Consider the following 18696-nt stretch of genomic DNA (forward strand, 5'->3'; position numbering starts at 1 on the left):
CTGACAGAAGAGCAGAAGATCAAACACCGCATGTTCTCACTCATAGGCGGGTGTTGAACAATCAGAACACATGGACACAGGGAGGGGAGCACTACACACTGGGGTCGGTTGGGGGGAAATAGGGGAGGGACGGTGGGGGGGTGGGGAGCTGGGGAGAGATAGCAAGGGGAGAAATGCCAGATGTAGGTGATGGGGAGGAAGGCAGCAAATCACACTGCCACGTGTGTACCTATGCAACAATTTTGCATGTTCTTCAAATGTACCCCAAAACCTAAAATGCAATAAAATAAATAAATGGGAAAAAAAAAGAATTCCAGTTGTTTATAATAGCAAGAAAGAAATGTAGAAAAGAATTTTTTTTAATCCAGTTGTTTTACATCCTCACCAACAATTGGCATGGTCAGTCTTTTAAATTTTAGTCTAGTGGGTATGTCGTAGCATCTTATTGTGATTTTTAGTTCAAATTTATTTAATGACTGAAGATGTTGAGCATCTTTTTGTGTGCCTGACATCTCTATATTGTCTTTGGTGAAATGTCTTTTGTGCATTTTCTATGGGATTGTCTGTATTATTGAGTTTTTAAAGTTCTTTTTCTTTCACTTTTTCACTTAACATGTATATAGTATCATCCTTTAAAAAAAAAAAGAAATTAAAACTTAGGAACCCAACCCACATATGTATATTTAGACAGTTTGGTAGTCCATATGCCAAAACTGTTCACAACTATTAACGATAATTATCTAGGGAAGAAGCACTGAGGTTACTAGAGGACTTACTTATACATTTCTATATTATTTTTCAACAATCACATAAAATATGATAAAGTCATTTCCCTTTGGGTGAGTGAAAGTTAGGGAAAAACAATACACACCATACAAAAGCCAAAAATTAGCTGCTATAAACAAATGGTTCAAAAATAAAGCCTCACAGTCATAGACTTCAAAAATTCATGACTAAGAAAATAGAAAATAGTGTTTGGCAAAGCTCCTTAGCTAATCCCTTAAAATGTGGCAATTTGCAGATTAAGCGAATGAGTAGTCAAGAAAAACAGAAGTCCTCAAGATTTGTATCCCCAGGTACCACTGTAGAACCCCAACAGAGACAGTTAAGACTGCTGGAAAATGTCATATCCCAGGGCACCTGTATAAGCTAGGGGATTAACCCAGATCTGGGAAAAATAAGCCCTGAACCAAGACATTTAAGAGAATTTCAAGACACCAAAACCCAGGACCCCAAGTTGCCTTTTGCACCCACCCCCTCAGGTTTCAAGAAAAGAAATACAGAAAGCAATATTCAGTCCTTAAAGTATAGCTAAGAATGGGGAAAAGATAAATTGTTTCAAGTTGAGGTGAGAAGAATTCACATATGCTGTATCAGAGGCAACAAAAGATACAGACAAAACTTCCCATATTAAAGTTGAGTAAAATGAAATAAAATAGTCTAGCAGATATATAAATAGCCATGGAGTGGAGAGAAACAAAAACAATTTGCAAGATGAACAAAGAACCAAGTCTGGAGAAGAATATAACCCTAGGAAAACAAGTAGGTTTCTTGTGAGTGCTTTACACTACAGGGGAACTAATAACATAAATTCAGTGAAGTGCAAGAATTCAAATACAAGATGATAAAACAACAAAATAAGAGAAAGAAGATTAGAGCAAAGAACAAATTGAAACCTAAATAAGATAATTCATTCAAATAAATAAATTAGAAGCAGCAAAAAGTAAGGAAGGGAGGAGAAAAAGGGGAGGGGAGGGAAAATAAACTGAAAACCAAATTAATAGCATGGAGGAATGGGTTGGGCTAATCATGGTTAATTGCTTTCAACATTTTTCCTATTGCATTCAATAATAAAAGAAAATGACAAAAATAGAGGATAAGAAAATCCAGTGTCTCTGAGGTAGAGAACTTAACTAATAAAACAGAAAGGAGGCTGGGCGCGGTGGCTCAAGCCTGTAATCCCAGCACTTTGGGAGGCCGAGGCGGGTGGATCACGAGGTCAAGAGATCGAGACCATCCTGGTCAACACGGTGAAACCCCGTCTCTACTAAAAATACAAAAAATTAGCTGGGCATGGTGGCGCGTGCCTGTAATCCCAGCTACTCAGGAGGCTGAGGCAGGAGAATTGCCTGAACCCAGGAGGCGGAGGTTGCGGTGAGCCGAGATCGCGGCCATTGCACTCCAGCCTGGGTAACAAGAGTGAAACTCCGTCTCAAAAAAAAAAAAAAAAAAAAAAAAAAACAGAAAGGAAAAGAGTTCAGGGATATGATACGGAAAAATTTTCCAGCAATGAAGAAAGAACTCATCAAGGGTATATTGCACATAGGGAAAAATGATACAGAATGATCACCATTGAATTACAACCTTGTTGAGTTACTAAACTACAAGAAAAAGAAAAGAAAATGTTCAGGTAAGTCTAATTTCTCTTTCTCTCATCCATAAGAAAGAAAAACAAGACTGAAGGTGTGCTCAGACTTCTTCACGGTTACATTCAATGGAAGAAGACAATGGAATAATCTCCACAACATTCTGAGGGAAAGAAAATGTGGCCCGAGGATATATCCAGCCAAGATACCATTCAAGTATAAAGGCATCTGGCAGATATTCTTAACATATAAGAATACAATAAATATAGCACCTGCAAACTCTTCTTAATGGAACTCCTCAATGATGAAACCCAGACAACCAAGGAATAAATCAGAAATAAAGAAGTTATGATATAAGGCCTGGTTGTAAGCATACAATCCTTTTAAGTATAAAACTAAAAGTAAACAGATAAAACAAGCAGATGCTTTATGGTTATATAAGAGAATGTAAATATTATAAACCCTGACAAAGGAAAAATAATTTGAGTAACAAATAGGGAAGATAGAAGGAAATAATTGGGGGGAAGTGTAAGAAAGCTAACTGTTTCCTCTTTCACAGCAAAGCATCCACTAATAACGTTAAATATTGAAACAGGTAGATTTTTAAATGACCACTAACTCCTCTCCTAAGTATCTACCTTAGAAAAATGAAAACAGAAAAAAAGAAAAGAAAAATGAAAACAGGCCAGGTGTGGTGGCTCACGCCTGTAATCCCAACATTTTAGGAGACCAAGGTGAGCAAATCACTTGAAGTCAGGAGTTCAGGACCAGCCTAGCCAACATGGTGAAACCCCCATCTCTACTAAAAACACAAAAATTAGCTGGGCTTGGTGGCATGTGCCTGTAATCCCAGCTACTTGAGAGGCTGAGGCAGGAGAATCACTTGAACCCAGGAGGTGGAAGTTGCTGTGAGCCAAGATGGCACCACTGCACTCCAGCCTGGTCAACAAGAACGAAACTCCACTTCTAAAAGAAAAGCAAACAAAACAAAACATACATCCACACAAAACACTTAATGAATGTTCATAGCAGCATTACTCTTACTAACCAAAAAGTGGAAACAACCCAAATGTTCTTCAGCAGATGAACAGATAAACAAAATGTGATAAATACATATCATGGGGTATTATTTGGCTATAAAAAGGAATGAAGCTCTGTTACATGCTACAACATGGATGAACCTTGAAAACGTTATGTTAAGCGAAAGAGGCCAGTCAAAAAGGACCATATATTGAACCCAGATATATGGTCCTTTACATGAAATACCCAGGATAGACAAATATATAGAGACAGAAAGTAGATTAGTGATTGCTTAGGGATGGGGGAGGGTGACAGCTAAAAGGATAAAGGGTTTCTTTCTGAGGTGATGAAAATTTTCTAAAGTTGATTCAGGGGATGGTCATGCAACTCAGTGAATCTGCTAAAAGCTATTGCATTGTACATCAAAAATAGGCAAATTGTATAGTATGTGAATTATATCTCAATAAGGCTGTTACCAAAAAAAACAACTAAAAAAGTGACCAACTGCTCAATGGCTTTCATAATATTTTTTCTTAAGCTTAGAGGAATGTTAACAACTAATACCTTTCACATTAAAAAAATTTGTCTGAAGATTAGCTATTCTTTCACTTTATTTCAGTCTTCTGTTAAATTCAAGTAAAATTAAACAGGATGATTTTAATTTATTATACTATGATCCAAATATTAAAAATATTTTTCAGTTTATCCATCTAGTCAACCCATTATGGATATGCATAGAAGATATATGAAATAATTTTCATATAATGTGAAAACTGGGGTAGTAGGAATGTGGGTGATTTGTTGCTTAATAATGAGAGTATGTGTTATTTCTATTTGTCTTCAAATTGTTCTTATAAAGAACAAACTATTCAACCTGAGAAAGGTGACTGCAAAATATAAAAAAACAAAGTAAATATACCAAAATGTTAAAATCTACATACAAGCAATGGGATTAGGAATGATTTTTTTACCTCCTTCTTTACTATTTTCTGTATTTCCAAGTTTTTCTATAATGAACATCTATTATTTTATTAAACAGAAGAAAGTAAAATGAATAGCAAAAGAATTAAAGAGATATTGTAAGTATTTCTTCAAACAATTACTTGTTTCTTACCTGGAGTCCCTCTGCTGCTCCTGAATGATCTTTCTTCCCGGCCAGATGTCACCAATCTGTACCTGATGGTGGGACTGTTGCACTGCCTCTCTTTTACTCACTTCAAGACAAACAAAAGTATGCCAGGGTGGTGGTTATGAGTAAGGGAAAAATGAAACAACTCTCATAGCAAATCCCTGAAATACACCATGCTTGCAGAAGAGATGACAATATAATCTTCCATTCCCCACAAACCAGCTGAGCCCATGGAGTTAAGATAACCAGTCAGAATACACTAGGATTCCATACCAAGAACTATCTCTAGACAGGTCCAGTACCTGCAGGTTTGTAGCGCAGGGACATCCTGATTATCTCACTACCTGTGCGAGAACCAAAGCGATTCACTGTCTGGTCATAAAACCACTCCCCAGTTGCTTTCTTCAACTCTCTGGGAAGAAATAAAAGAAAATAACAGATGGATAAAGAATGGTTCTTGTCTAATAAAGGCTGAGGAAAGAAATTCTTATCACAGCCAGGGCCTCATCTCCTCTCTACTCAGCCATAGGAGACACTCACATTTCCTTGGCGCACACCTTGCACCTCCAGGTACCATTGCTTTCTTGTATGCGGCAGTCCTGACACACCAGGTGATTACAACCCCGACAAGTATTGGTTTTGGGACTCAAACGGCCCAGGCTCTCCTGGCACCGGGCACAGGTCCGATCACTGTAGTGTTGGCTGCCCCTCTTGGCCCCTTTCCTTTTCATCTCCAGTAACTCATTCTTTAGTCGCCTGTCAAGACCCAAAAGAGACGCACAAGTGGATTCAAGATATACATAGATTGGATGAAGAAGGGTTGAGAGGTAAAGAGAGTAGACAATTTGGTTCTGTGAAAGCAACAAACTCAGAGCCCAATGTGACCCAATAAGTAGTGGTAAACATCACATATACAAATTCCTATGAAAGTCAGGTGGGAGACATAAGGAAAAACCCAGATATTATTGGCCAAAGGCCTGGGACCCCATGCGTTTTGAGGAACTCTTACCTAATCCTTTTCTCATCTGCTTTTTGGACCTCCTCATCTCGCTGTAGAACATTGAGAATCACATTCTTTTCCTCCTCAGACAGAAAAGAAAGGTCCAGTAACTCCGACATGATTTATTCAACTTTTTCTTCTACTCTTCCTTCTTTAAGGCAACCAGACAAGGAGAGGTACCAGAGTTGCCTGAAATGACAAAAGAACTAATTTAACACAGATGATTGACTCAAGAATATGCCCACAGCCCTAAAACCTTTCAATAGGCTACTCCCCCCTTGAGCCAAGCTAACAAGACAAAGTAGAAGTATCTGACCTATTTACTCTTCCTACTCCCATCCAAATCATGGTCTGAAAATGAAGAGCCTTTGATTTTTCAGAAAGTTATTCATGACTCTGGGAAAATGATTGGTTATTTAGTATACGCATCTTAGTCTGGAGAGAACATAAAAAGCTGAGTCAATCTCCCCCTCCACCAAGTGAGTCCTCAATCATCCAATTTTTAATACTTTAAATGTTCTCAAATCTTAAGCCTATTAACCCAAATAACCAGGCAGCTGGTCTCTGCAGTGAAGGAGCACATGAAGGCTCCTGCCACTTTAGGCCCAGTTCTCTACTTTTGAGCAGCTTCCATTCTCCCAGAAGTCAGTCAGTTTTCTGCTATGCTTCAAAACTTCTACCACCTACTCTATCTCTCAAAGTTCTCATCGTACTAGCAGACTACCTCCAGGATATCTTTCCCAAATTTGTGAACATTTGTTGAGCACTACTCTGACACGCATTGTGTAAAGTGCTGGGGATACAGAGATGAATAAGACAGTTGCTGCCCTTAAGAAATTCACAGAGTAGCAGAGGAGACAGACATACATAAATATAATATGACGCACTAAATGCTATCAGAGGGATTATAAATTAAGTGCTATGAGAACTTAGGGAAGAAAGTAATTCATTCTATCTTGCATGGAGAGAAGAAAGAGAGCAGTATACATGGGAAATTTTACAGAAGAGGTGGATTTTGCCTTATCAGAGGACAAATTTCCTGGTAGGGAAGAATGGTAGGAAAGATAGTTCGGGACCAGGTTATATAACTCTTAAAAACTTTTTTAAAAATTTAAGAATTTTGGCTCAGCATGGAGGCTCTCACCTGTAATCCCAGCACTTTGAGAGTCCCAGGCAGGAGGATTGCTTGAGCCCAGGAGTTCAAGACCAGCCTGGGCAACACAGGGAGACTAAGTCTCTACAAAAAAAACAAATATCAAAACTTAGCTGGGTGTGATAGTACATGTCTGTATTCCTAGCTACTCAGGAGGCCAAAGTGGGAGGATTGTTTGAGCCTGTGAGATTGAGGCTACAGTGAGCCAACATCATGCCATCACGTGTGGCCCACTCTAGCCTGGGCAACAGAGCAAGACTCTGTCTGAAAAAAAAATTAATTTTAAAATTTATTGCACAGACAATAGAAATCCATCAAACATCTCTGATGTTGCTTTTTGATGCTGGGAAATTACATGATGAAATTCATTTTACAAAGACATATTATAGCTATATCACTCTAGCTATAATATGAATGACCGATTTAGAGGACAAATCAGAGGACAATTTAGTAGTACATACATTTTAAAATAGGCATACTACTTAACCAAGCAATATGACTTCTAAGAATCTACCTAATAGAAATATTCACACAAATGCACAAAAGTATATGCACAAGAATGTTACCGTAACATTATTTGTAAGAACAGAAACAATTATTTAACAGAGGAATCATTAAACAATATAATCCAAATAATATGTCCATATAATAAAACATTATGTTGCCATTAAAAATGTGATAGATACATATGTATTGACATAAAAAGTATGAGTGAAAAAGTAGTTGTAGGACAGTAACAAATGATCTATCATAAAGTATTTATCTGAATATTTGGATATACAAATAGAAAGGTCTAGAACAAAAGCCACTATCATTGATTTCTCTTGGAGAGTAGATTTGGGAAGGGGCAACTTTCGCTTTTTACTTTATATAGTTTTAATTTGTTTTTACATATATCTTCCATTTATATCTCAAAAAAGAGAACAATGCAAATGAGGCGGAGAAATTATTACAATACTCCAGCAAAAGACAACATAGATTTACTAACTGTGCCTCTAAACAATTATACCAGTCATTTTATTTTCATTTCATTTTATTTTTCATTTTTAGAGACAGAGTTTCACTATGTTGCCCAGTCTGGACTCAAATTCCTGGGCTCAAGCGATCCTCCTGCCTCAGCCTCCCAAGTAGCTGGAACTATAGACAGAGCAACCGTGCCCAGCAGAACAAGTCATTTTATATCTGCTCCTTTGGTTTCTCATCTACAAAATGACCCACCTCAAATGTTGCTAAGAAAATTAAATAATGTTTGTTAAAGGGCCAATCACAATGTTTGCAGCACAAATAACTTGCTGAATCTGCTAAAATGATAAAGGCTTGAGCCAGGCAGCAAGAAAAAACAGAATAGGTTTGAGAAGTAGAATTGACAGAATAGAGAGACTAACTGAGTAGAGAGGATGAAGAAGGTGAAGTCAAAGATGCCTGGTTCGCATTAAACAACTGACTGGCTAGTGACCGCCCTCATAGCAATAGGAGATATAAGTAAAGAAACAGGTTTGGAACTAAGGCAAAAATTTTTCTGCTCTCCTTTGAAACTAGACAGCAAGCCCCTTTCATTTTTTTATTTTTCTTTTTTTTTTCTTTACTAGTTGCCTACAAGACAGTAGAAAACATAAACATGGCAAATCTATATAGGTTCCTGAAACCTCAGTATTTCTTCAATTTGTATACTTCCTGGTCTTTATTGAATTATAAGATGTTAAGCCTCTTTCACATGCCCTTTCTTAGATAGTCTTGGGGAAGTCTTCTTAGTTCTTATCCCCAAGGAGAATACATATTCTCCATGAAAACAAAGACTTTTTCAGCTGGGTGTGGTGGCTCACGTCTGTAATCCCAACACTTTGGGAGGCTGAGGTGGGGGAATCATAAGGTCAGGAGATCGAGACCATCCTGGCCATGGTGAAACCCGGTCTCTACTAAAATACAAAAAATTAGCCGGGTGTGGTGGCATGCACCTGTAGTCCCAGCTACTCAGGAGGCTGAGGCAAGGGAATTGCTTGAACCTGGGCAATGGAGGTTGCCATGAGCTGAGATCATGCCACTGCACTTCAGCCTGGCGACAGAGCTAGACTCCATCTCCAAAAAAAAAAAAAAGAAAAGAAAAGAAAACAAAGACTTTTTCAATCTTCTCCTCTGTATCTGTCCTATCACTTAATGCAATATCTCGTATGTAGTTTTGCATATGCTGCCAATATTGCTGATCACTGTCATTATCACCCCCAACAGTATCCTTTAATGGGAATTGACTATATGCCAAACAAGTACCTTACATATATTAACTAATTTAATCCTTGCCACAACACCAAGAGTGAGTGACTATTATTACCCCCATTGTATAGGTGAGAATTCAGGAGAGGTTAGGCTAACTTGCCCAAGAATAAAGGGCAAGTAAATGAAATTGCAGGGATTCAAGCCCAGGCAATCTGATACTAGAGTTGGTGCTCTACTGGCTCAGTCCAGGCAGAATTATAACCAAAGCAATTATAAAATACTAAACAGACAAATCAAAAGCATTGTGGAAATGAATTCCCATATGTGTGATTATGGCTGAAACACTGGGCAAAAAAATCAGTGGCTCCTGGATAAAAGAGGTATTATCAGTTACCTGTAAAAACCAAGGCTAGCACAGGTACACTAGAAATGAGAACAATACCAGATGAGAAATCTGGTGCTTGTGGAGAGGCAGCAGAATATTGTGATGAGAAAGGCCCATTGGCATAATAATGAGACCAAGTAATATCAAAATCCAGGGAAGTAGGAAGATCCTTGAGGAAACAAAGATAGTACCTTAAGAAAATGGAACTACTAACATTGTACATCTTCCCTTTCTTTCTCATTTATGGACCTGACCAACCATAACTGTCCCTCTGAAATCTTAAATTCAAGAATTCCCACTTTCCTACCACAGCTTACTCCTACTATATCTGTTCTTCAACCTTATTAAGACCACAATCTCTTGTGCCCCGCATTTTCTCTTGGTCCACTTGCCTCCTGCTGATCTATCTTCCTTCCATACCCATCCTGGTCTCCAGATGGCTTAACATTTGAACCACTCTCACCAGTACCTTCCACATCCATATACCTTCATCCTTCTTCCACAACTGCCCATGAAAATCCCAAACCTGTGCTAATGCTATAGCCTGCTTTGCCTGCTCCCATGCCCAGGTTCTATATAATTCCTGGTCTATAACCTCAGCTGAACCCTCACTGTCACCCATAAATCCTGTTACTTATACTTGTTCAATTCCTTTACCTAGTCCCTTTGGGTTCTATTTAAGCCTTCATTCGTCTCACACTCCTACTTCCTTTCCCTCCAGTCCCATCAGACACGCTTGTCTCATACTCATAAAAAGATTTTTGTAAGACCATCACCATGTACTCTATCAATCAGCTCCCTGCCACCTCCTCCCCATCACTTGCCAATCTGACTGCTTTCAGAAAAGTAATACCCCAACCCGATTCCCACCCTCCACCATAGGTTGTTGTTGTTTCCAATACTAACCCTGTTAACAGCCAGCTTGCTTGCAATAGGATCTTGCAGAATCAGTAATGACAAGAAGAAAACAAATTAAGAACAAAAATTAAAAGGCAAGAAGAAAAAGTAAGTGCAGAAAAAACTGAGACAAAGAGAAAACAAAAGGTAAAATGGTAAAAACGAGCTCAAGTATATCAATGAATATGAAATTCAAATATGAGCAAAATTTACCTTTGAAATACAGGGATTAACAGACTGAATAAAAGAAAAAATCCAGTTATGTGCCATTTATGAGAAACACATCTAAAACATAAATTTAAGGGAAAATTGAAAGTAAAAAGATGGGAAAATATATACCAGGTAAATGCTAGCCAACAGAAAACTGAGGTAGCTATATTAATATCTATAAGTAAAAAAGACAATAAAAGCATTATAAAGGATAGGTAAGATCACTACATAGAGATAATAAACATGCATGCACTAACAAAACATCACTAAATATACAAAGGAATAAGAGAGAAATTAAAAAATCAACCACCAAAATAAGAGGTTAACATATACCTCTTTGTTGTTCCAATTATTAATGGTACAAGCAGATACAAACTAGTAAATATATAGACAAGTTGAACAACAAAATGAGCTTGATTTGATGGAAATATAAAAAATTCTATATCCAAGTGGAGAATTACATTCTTTTCGAGCACATATAGAATATTTACCCCCAAAGCTATGTACTAGGCTATACTGCAAGTCTCCATAATTTTTTAAAAAAATCCTTCTCATATAGACCACAGTCTTTGACTTCAAGGAAATTAAATAGCAAATCAATTTAAAATAAGATAATTTCTTATCACAATACTTTTTGAAAATTTAAAAAGACATTTCTAAATAACCCACGTGTCAAAGAAGAGATCATAATGGTACTAAATCTATCCTTAACATCTTAGAGAAAAAACCTGCCTCCTGCCTCACTACCATCACTATTCCCCATTCTATGGCATAGAATGTTCTCTAGAAATTCAAAAGGAAAATATGAAAGAAAAGTACAGCTTTCATATGCAATAAACTAAGTGATATATTTTTATGGTAAATAATACATCATATTTTGAAAACTAGAACTCAGGAAAACAATGGAGGTACAAATACAGTTATGATAAGAAAACCAGACAGATGTGAAGTTAGAAAAGCTATGACTATTCACATACTCCCAATTTATGGGTACTAGGGTTTAATAGAGAAACCAAAGCCCAAGAAAACTTGTTAAGACACTTCATTACATTCAGTCCCAGGTGTACAGTCAAAAAGGCAAGGTTATCTATTGAGAAGACCATTGCTCAGGTAACATAAATGTGAGAATCTGAGCTCAGATGGAGAACTTGTTCTGTGTTAGTCCTGAGGTGTCAAGACTCAGATGAAGTATTTTAATATAGCATCCTTGTGGGTCTCATGCCCATAAAAAAATATTTTAGAAAAGGTGGTTTGTTTGCTTAGCAATTATATATACTTACTGCTAAAAAAAAAATCAGTATGTTAATGCAAATAAATACTTACAAAATTAAGGGAAAAACTAAATCTACCATCAAAATGAGAAGTTAACATACCTCTCTCAATTACTGATAGTACAACAGATGAAAAATTAGTAAATATGTAGACAAGTTGAACAACACAATAAGCTTGATTTAAAGGACATATGTAGAATTCCATATCCAATTAGATATATCCAGTCTATATCCTAATCCTAATGATTGAGAAATAATAACAATGAATCAAAACAAACACTAACACAACTGGTTTTCAAGAAGGGGATGGGAGAGCTATCTCAAACTATTTCAAATTCTAAAGACCAGTTTTAAAAATGAAAAACTGGGCAAAACTTGACAGGAATCATAGAATAATGAAAATAGTGGTGGAAGACAGACTTGGTTTCAAATCCTAGCTCTGCTATTTTTTGCTGTATGACCTTGGGCACAAGGCGCAAATATTAAAAAGATGACTAAAAATAAAGAATTCCTGGTAAGAATAGTACTCAGATTAAAAATAATAATTGGTGTTCCCAAAATGAAAACTGATGTGAATTAGGAAAACACCAAGTAATGTCCCTAGCCTGGACAGCAAATACAACAGATTTTGCTGTGTTACATGCCGGCCACACATAAATATGAAGATGGTAATACATTGTACTTATGCTCAAACTAGAAACACCTACCACATGTAACCTCTTTGAAGGTAGGCACTATATCTGGATATCATATCCGCAGGAGCTTGGCACAGTGTGTGACATACAGTATGAGTTCAACAAAAGTCTAGTGAATGTCTTCACCTAGAAATCTATTTGTGTTTACATATTTAAACTTAAACCCATGGAAATTGAAGAGCTGTAATAGAGCTGAGAGAAAAATGTTTTTGTTTTCCTGAGGCAGTGTGTGAGCTGTGCTTAACAGCTTGGACTCTGGGCACTCTAGCCTGGGCATCAGAGTGAGACGCTGTGTCAAAAAAACAAAAAACAAAAAGCTTGGACTTGAGCCAGACTGCCTGAATTTGAATCCCAACTTCCCCATTTACTAGCTGTGTGATCTTGGGTAAGTTACTAAACCTCTCAGTACCTCCATTTCCACACTTGTAAAATGAAGATAAAAATTGTTCTACCCTTTGGGGCTTGTTTTTATAAAGGTTAAAGGAGTTTTTAAAATATGTAAAGTGCTTAAAGTAATGAGAACACAAAGAATGCTAAGTGTTACCTATTTTTGTCAGTTTGTATATGTTCATTCGTGCTTTCAGACTTAACTAGGTCTTAGAAAATGACATTTAGTTTCTTTTAAAGGATATAGATGAATTGTGAGTTAAACTGTCTAGACATCAGTTAAAGTTTCAGGCTATTGTTTTTGTTATTTAATTTTTTTTTCAATAGCTTTTTGGGTACAAGTAGTTTTTGGTTACATGGATGAATTCATAGTGATTAATTCTGAAATTTTAGTGCACTTGTCGCAGGCCACTATTTTTGAAGTGAAGACCTATGCTGACAGCCTTATAGACGACAGATTTTCTTACAAATTGACCCATGCTCAAGGGCCAAAAGGCTGAACTAGTATTAAATTATTCTTCTAAAGTTATAAGTAGTAATTATATGAGGGTTTTGCAAATAAATTCTAATAGATTACCATATACTGCCAAAGTGATATAATAAAAGTATTTTGCTGTTTAGGCTAAGAACAATGAATATTTTTGGTGAAATTTGTATCTCATTGAACATGAAAAAGTGAACCAGAGGCTTTCAAAATATATTCATTTAACCAAGAAGCCTGAATTAAACTGCTCTTGTTAAACCAATGATACTATGTTTTACAGAAAAACTGATGAGTTTTATACTGATATGAGATTTATACTGCTGCATGCCAGATTCTATATACTTTTGAACTGATTTAGCTATGTCAAGAAATGTGAGGGTGTCTACACTTTTTTCTAAAGATGAGAATTTAAATTGGGCTACAAATTATAATTGGTCATAATTGGGGATTATAAAATGTCAAGGTGGAATGAATTTCTACCCTTCCTGAAACAATAACAGCAACAACAAATGTACAAAATACATTTAACAATGGTTTTAAAATCACTGAACATCAGACAATGAAGGACTATGATCTCTGAGATGGGAAACAAGGTGAGCATTTTGATTTTCCCAGCTTACTGTCTTAAGAGAATTTCCAGACAATGGTACAGAAAGGAAGAACCCAAGTAGAGCCTAGTGAACTCTCTGAGTTCAGGAGACAGAGCTGAGAGTCTGGCAAAACCCAAGTAACTGGAGTTCACAGGACAGAGGACCTGAGAGAGCTGCACAGAAAGAGAAAGAGATCTTTAGAGGCCTGAAAAAGGTTTCACTCAAGTATTTAGCAAAGGACTGATCAGTACATGGTATGCCTGTGGGGAAATTACTCTAGGCCAGGGAAAAAACTACCTGAAAGGATTCAAAAGAACAATGCCTGTCACTCACACGGGGATAGGAATAGTGCCTGTTTCTGCCAGCCAAATTGGAAGACCTCATGATTCACAGGACACTAGCTGATGGACTCAGAAGGGTCTTGACTCAGTAGTGGGAAATAGCCCAGACTGTCTGGCCCTGCCTGACAAATCTAAACAGCAAAACCTAAAAGGGTCACTCTGTATCCAAGTAATTTAAGTGCATGCCAGAATAGAGCTCAAGTATATTTATAATAACACAAAAATATGTAGTACTCAACGAGGTCAAATTCATAACATTTGGTTCCCAGTAAAAAAGCAGGCATACAAAAAAGATAAAAAATATGATCCACAATAATGGGAAAAATCTATCAAAATGACCAAGAACTGACACATGTTAGAATTAGTAAACAAAGTCATTAAGGCAGTTATCATAGCTGTATTCTATATGTTCAAAAAGTTAGGTAGTGGACATGGAAGATGTAAAAAGACTCAAATCAAACCTACGGATAAAAGCTACAATGTCTGAGATGAAAAATATGCTAGTTGGGATTAACAGCAAATTGGACATCACAGTAGAAAAGAGTTATGAACTTAAAGACATAGCAATAGAAATTATTCAAGATGGAACACAGAAAGAAAAAATTGAAAAAAAAAGAAAATGGAATTAGTGAGCTGTGGTACAACTTCAAGCTACCTTCTATACATGTCATTGGTGTCAACCAAAGGAAGTGGGGGCAGTGAAAAAATATTTTTAAAAATAAGGGCCCAATTTTGGTCAATACTATAAACTCGAAGATCCAAGAAGCTCTATGAACATTAAGCACCAGAAACATAAAGAAAAATACACCATATGGCACACCATAAATTGCTTAAAACCAGAAATAATGGGAAAGTCTTAACCTAGAGTGGTGGGATGGGGTGGGGTTGGGGTCTTGGGGAAGGACACACTATATATAGAGAGATGAACAAAGGTAATGATAAAAGCAAATTTATCATTGGAAACAACACAAGTGTAAAGACAGAATGACCCCTCTAAAATACTGAAAGGAAAAAAAACCCATCAACCTAGTTAGAATTCGACACCCAGCAAGATATCATTCAAAAACAGAGGTAAAATAAAGGTGTTTTCAGACATGCAAAAGTTGAAAGAATTAATCACCAGCAGACCTGCAATATAAAAAGTGTTAAAGGAACTCCTTCAGGCAGAAAGAAAATATATACTGTACAGAAATATAGGTCTACAAAAAGAAATACAGAGCGCATGCAATGGTAACAATGTAGGTAAAAATACTTTTTCTTATTATTTAAATCTCTTAAAATATAATTGACTCTTTAAAGGAAAAATAATGATATATTGTGAGGTTCAAAACATATGGTAGAACAAAGCTGGAACTTAACCTGATTTCAAGAGAGACTATAAATCCACAGTAATCAAGTCAATGTGGTGTTGGGCATGAAGATAGACAAACAGATAAATGGAACAGAATAGAGAGTACGGAAATAAGCCCTTATGTTTATAGTCATTTGATTTTTAAAAATAAAGCTTAAGGGCAGTTTAGTGGAGAAATGGCAGTCTTCTCAACAAGAAGTGCTGGAAAAAAACAGATATCCATATGAAAAAAAAAAAGCAAAGATTTCTGACATGACACGTAAAACATGATCCAGAACTTGATAAATTAGGCTTTGTCAGAATTAAAACTTCTGCTTTGTAAGAACTTTATTAGAAAATAAAAAGATAAGCCATATACTGGAAGAAAATATTTGCAACTTGTATATCTGATAAGGACTTATATCCAGAACATAGAAAGAACCCTTCAGAACTCTATAATTAAAAAAAACACACACACACAAATTTTAAAAACAGATGAAAGATACGAACAAACATGTCACCAAAGAAGATATACAAATAGCAAATAAACACATGAAAACATGCTCAATATCCTTCATTATTAAGGAAATGCAAACTAAAACTATGATGAGATACCACTATACACTTCTTAAAATGACCAAAATTTTAAATGAACCAAATGTTGGCCAGCATTTGAAGCAACTGGAACTCTCATACACTACAGTGGGAATGTGAAATGGTACAATCATATTGGAAAACAGCTTAGTAGTTTCTTAAAAACTTAAACACATATCTCCCATATGACCCACGCTTTCCACCTTTGGTATTTACCCAGGAAAAGCAAAAGTATATGTAGGCCCCATGCAGTGGCTGACACCTGTAATCCCAGCACTTTGGGAGGCTGAGATAGGCGGATCACTTGAGGTCAGGAATTTGAAACCAGCCTGACCAACATGGTGAAACCCCATCTCTACTAAAAATACAAAAAATTAGCTGAGCATGGTGGCAGGCACTGGTAATCCCAGCTACTTGGGAGGCTGAGGCAGGAGAGTAGCTTGAACAAGGGAGGCAGAGTTTACAGTAAGCCAAGATCGTGCCACTGTACTCCAGCCTGGGCAACAAGAGCGAAAACTCCGTCTTAAAAAAAAACAAAAACAAAAATTAGCGAGTCATGGTAATGCATGCCTGTAATCCCAGCTACTTGGGAAACTGAGGCAGCAGAATTCCTTGAACCTGGGAGGTGGAGGTTGCAGTGAGCCGAGATTGCACCACTGAACTCCAGCCTGGGCAACAAATTGAGATTCCATTTCAAAAACAAACAAACAAAAAAAAACGAAGCATATGCCCACACAGATTTGCATGGAAATATTAACAGCATTATTGGTAATAGCCCAAGTCTAGAAACAACCCAAATGCCCACTAAGAGGAAAATGAATAAACAAACTGTAGTATACCCATGCAATGAAATACTACTTACCAATAGAGAAGAATGAACTACTGATACACACAGCAATATGAATAAATCTCAAAATAATTATGCTTACTGAAATAAGGCAGGCAAAAATAACACGGTATGATTTCATTTATATAAAACTCTAGAAAATGCAGTTACCTATAGTGACAGAAAACAGAATCAATGGTTTCAGGAGTTGACGGGGGTAAGAAGGGTAAAAGTACAGAGGGGCAAGAAGGAAGGTTTAAAACATGACACGAGGAAACTTCTGGCGGTGACAGGTGTTCAATATCTTGATTCTGGTGATATTTTCATGGATATATACAGGTGTCAAAATTTGTCAAATTGTATACTTTAAATATATATAATTTGTTGATCATAGTTCAATAAAATGTTTTTAAACATTTTAATATTAAATGTAACTAAACTTTCTTCTTGTAATCATTAAGTTTTCCAATCCCAGAATACCTTTAAGACACTAGGAGCCTTTAAATGAATTGAAACAGTAAAATATTTTGTGTCAAGGTTTTTTTTTAATAGAGAATAAACAATGCAGAGTAGGTCTGAAATATTTCTCTTACTATACATGTTTTTAAATCTAAAAGATGTTTCACCTTTTAACCTTTCCAAATGAAGAATTTCAGTGAATTTTGAGCAATCTGTTAAAAATGTAAAAGACAGCATGTTCAGGAACAGCAATAAAATGTTTGCATAACTGGTGCCTGGAACTATGAGTATGATTATTTAGTAAGTGCATCCAAACAATACACTTCTTTTATTTTAAAATGTATATAGTTTGTGAGGCATCAGTCATTAAAATCAAGTGTAAAAATAAACGGAAGTTAGAATTAGATGTTCAAGCAGCTATCTCACAAACCAAAATTTTGTTTCAATGAAGCACACTTAATGTCACTGGTCTCATCAAAATGAGAGCAAAGATTATTGTACCGTTAATAAATATTAGAATCTATTTTAAAAAGTTCATTTACTCTCTCATTCTTCTTTATTTCTATTTTTGTGCTTTTTCTTTGAGACAGAGGCACTCGGTCTCCCAGGCTGGAGTGCAGCAGCACAGCCATAGCTCACTGTAGCCTTGACCTCCTGGACTCAAGCAATTCTTCCATGTTAGCCTTCCCAGTAGCTGGGACCACAGGCACAAGCCACCATGCCTAGCTAATTTATTTTTATTTTTTGTAGATATGGGGTTTCACCATGTTGCCCAGGCTGGTCTCGAACTCAAGTGATCCTCCTGCTCAGTCTCCCAAAGTGCTGGGATTACAGGCATGAGACAACACAGCTGGCCTGTGCATCCTTTATAATATATGACCAATGCAGTAGTAAATATGTAGTTTATAAATACTTATTTCAGTAGTGATAAAAATTTTGGGTTACAAAGGTGAGCAATCAAAAATGCTGGGAAATCCTTTGCTTAAAGTCTGGTTAATGGAAACCATTCTACAAATTGCCGTTATGTTTTCATGTCTCTGCTTGCATAGAGATATAATGTATGTTAATTAGGAAAGAATAAATCATTCTGATGATTGTAATGCAGTTGCTCTTATGAAAGTAGCATAGCATAATGAATAAGAATTTTTGCTGCCATCAGGCACATTCAAAAGTGGACTCTAGGCTGGGTCAGGTGGCTCATGCCTGTAATCCTAGCACTTTGGAAAGCTGAGATGGGATGATCACTTGAGCCCAGGAGTTTGAGACCAGCCTGGGCAAACAGTGAAACCCCAGCTCACCACACACACACACACACACACACACACACACACACACACACACACACACA

General features: G+C 36.6%; 1 protein-coding gene across 3 annotated transcripts in view; it reads right to left on the bottom strand.

Annotated features, from left to right (window-relative positions):
- The window catches only part of SYTL4 (synaptotagmin like 4), a 57148-nt gene that overhangs the window by 24397 nt on the left and 14055 nt on the right, over nt 1-18696 (bottom strand). For all 3 annotated transcript variants that reach the window (XM_032257769.1, XM_032257770.1, XM_032257771.1), the window contains 4 exons: nt 5525-5704; nt 5056-5271; nt 4818-4927; nt 4501-4600 (listed from right to left, as the gene is read on the bottom strand). In XM_032257769.1, coding sequence (XP_032113660.1) covers nt 4501-4600; nt 4818-4927; nt 5056-5271; nt 5525-5634 — 536 coding nt within the window. In that variant the 5' untranslated portion in view covers nt 5635-5704. The remainder of the gene's footprint in view (nt 1-4500; nt 4601-4817; nt 4928-5055; nt 5272-5524; nt 5705-18696) is intronic.

Source organism: Sapajus apella, unplaced genomic scaffold (assembly GCF_009761245.1).
Source record: "Sapajus apella isolate SASKATOON/1434 unplaced genomic scaffold, GSC_monkey_1.0 scaffold98, whole genome shotgun sequence".
Taxonomy (NCBI): Eukaryota; Metazoa; Chordata; class Mammalia; order Primates; family Cebidae; genus Sapajus; species Sapajus apella.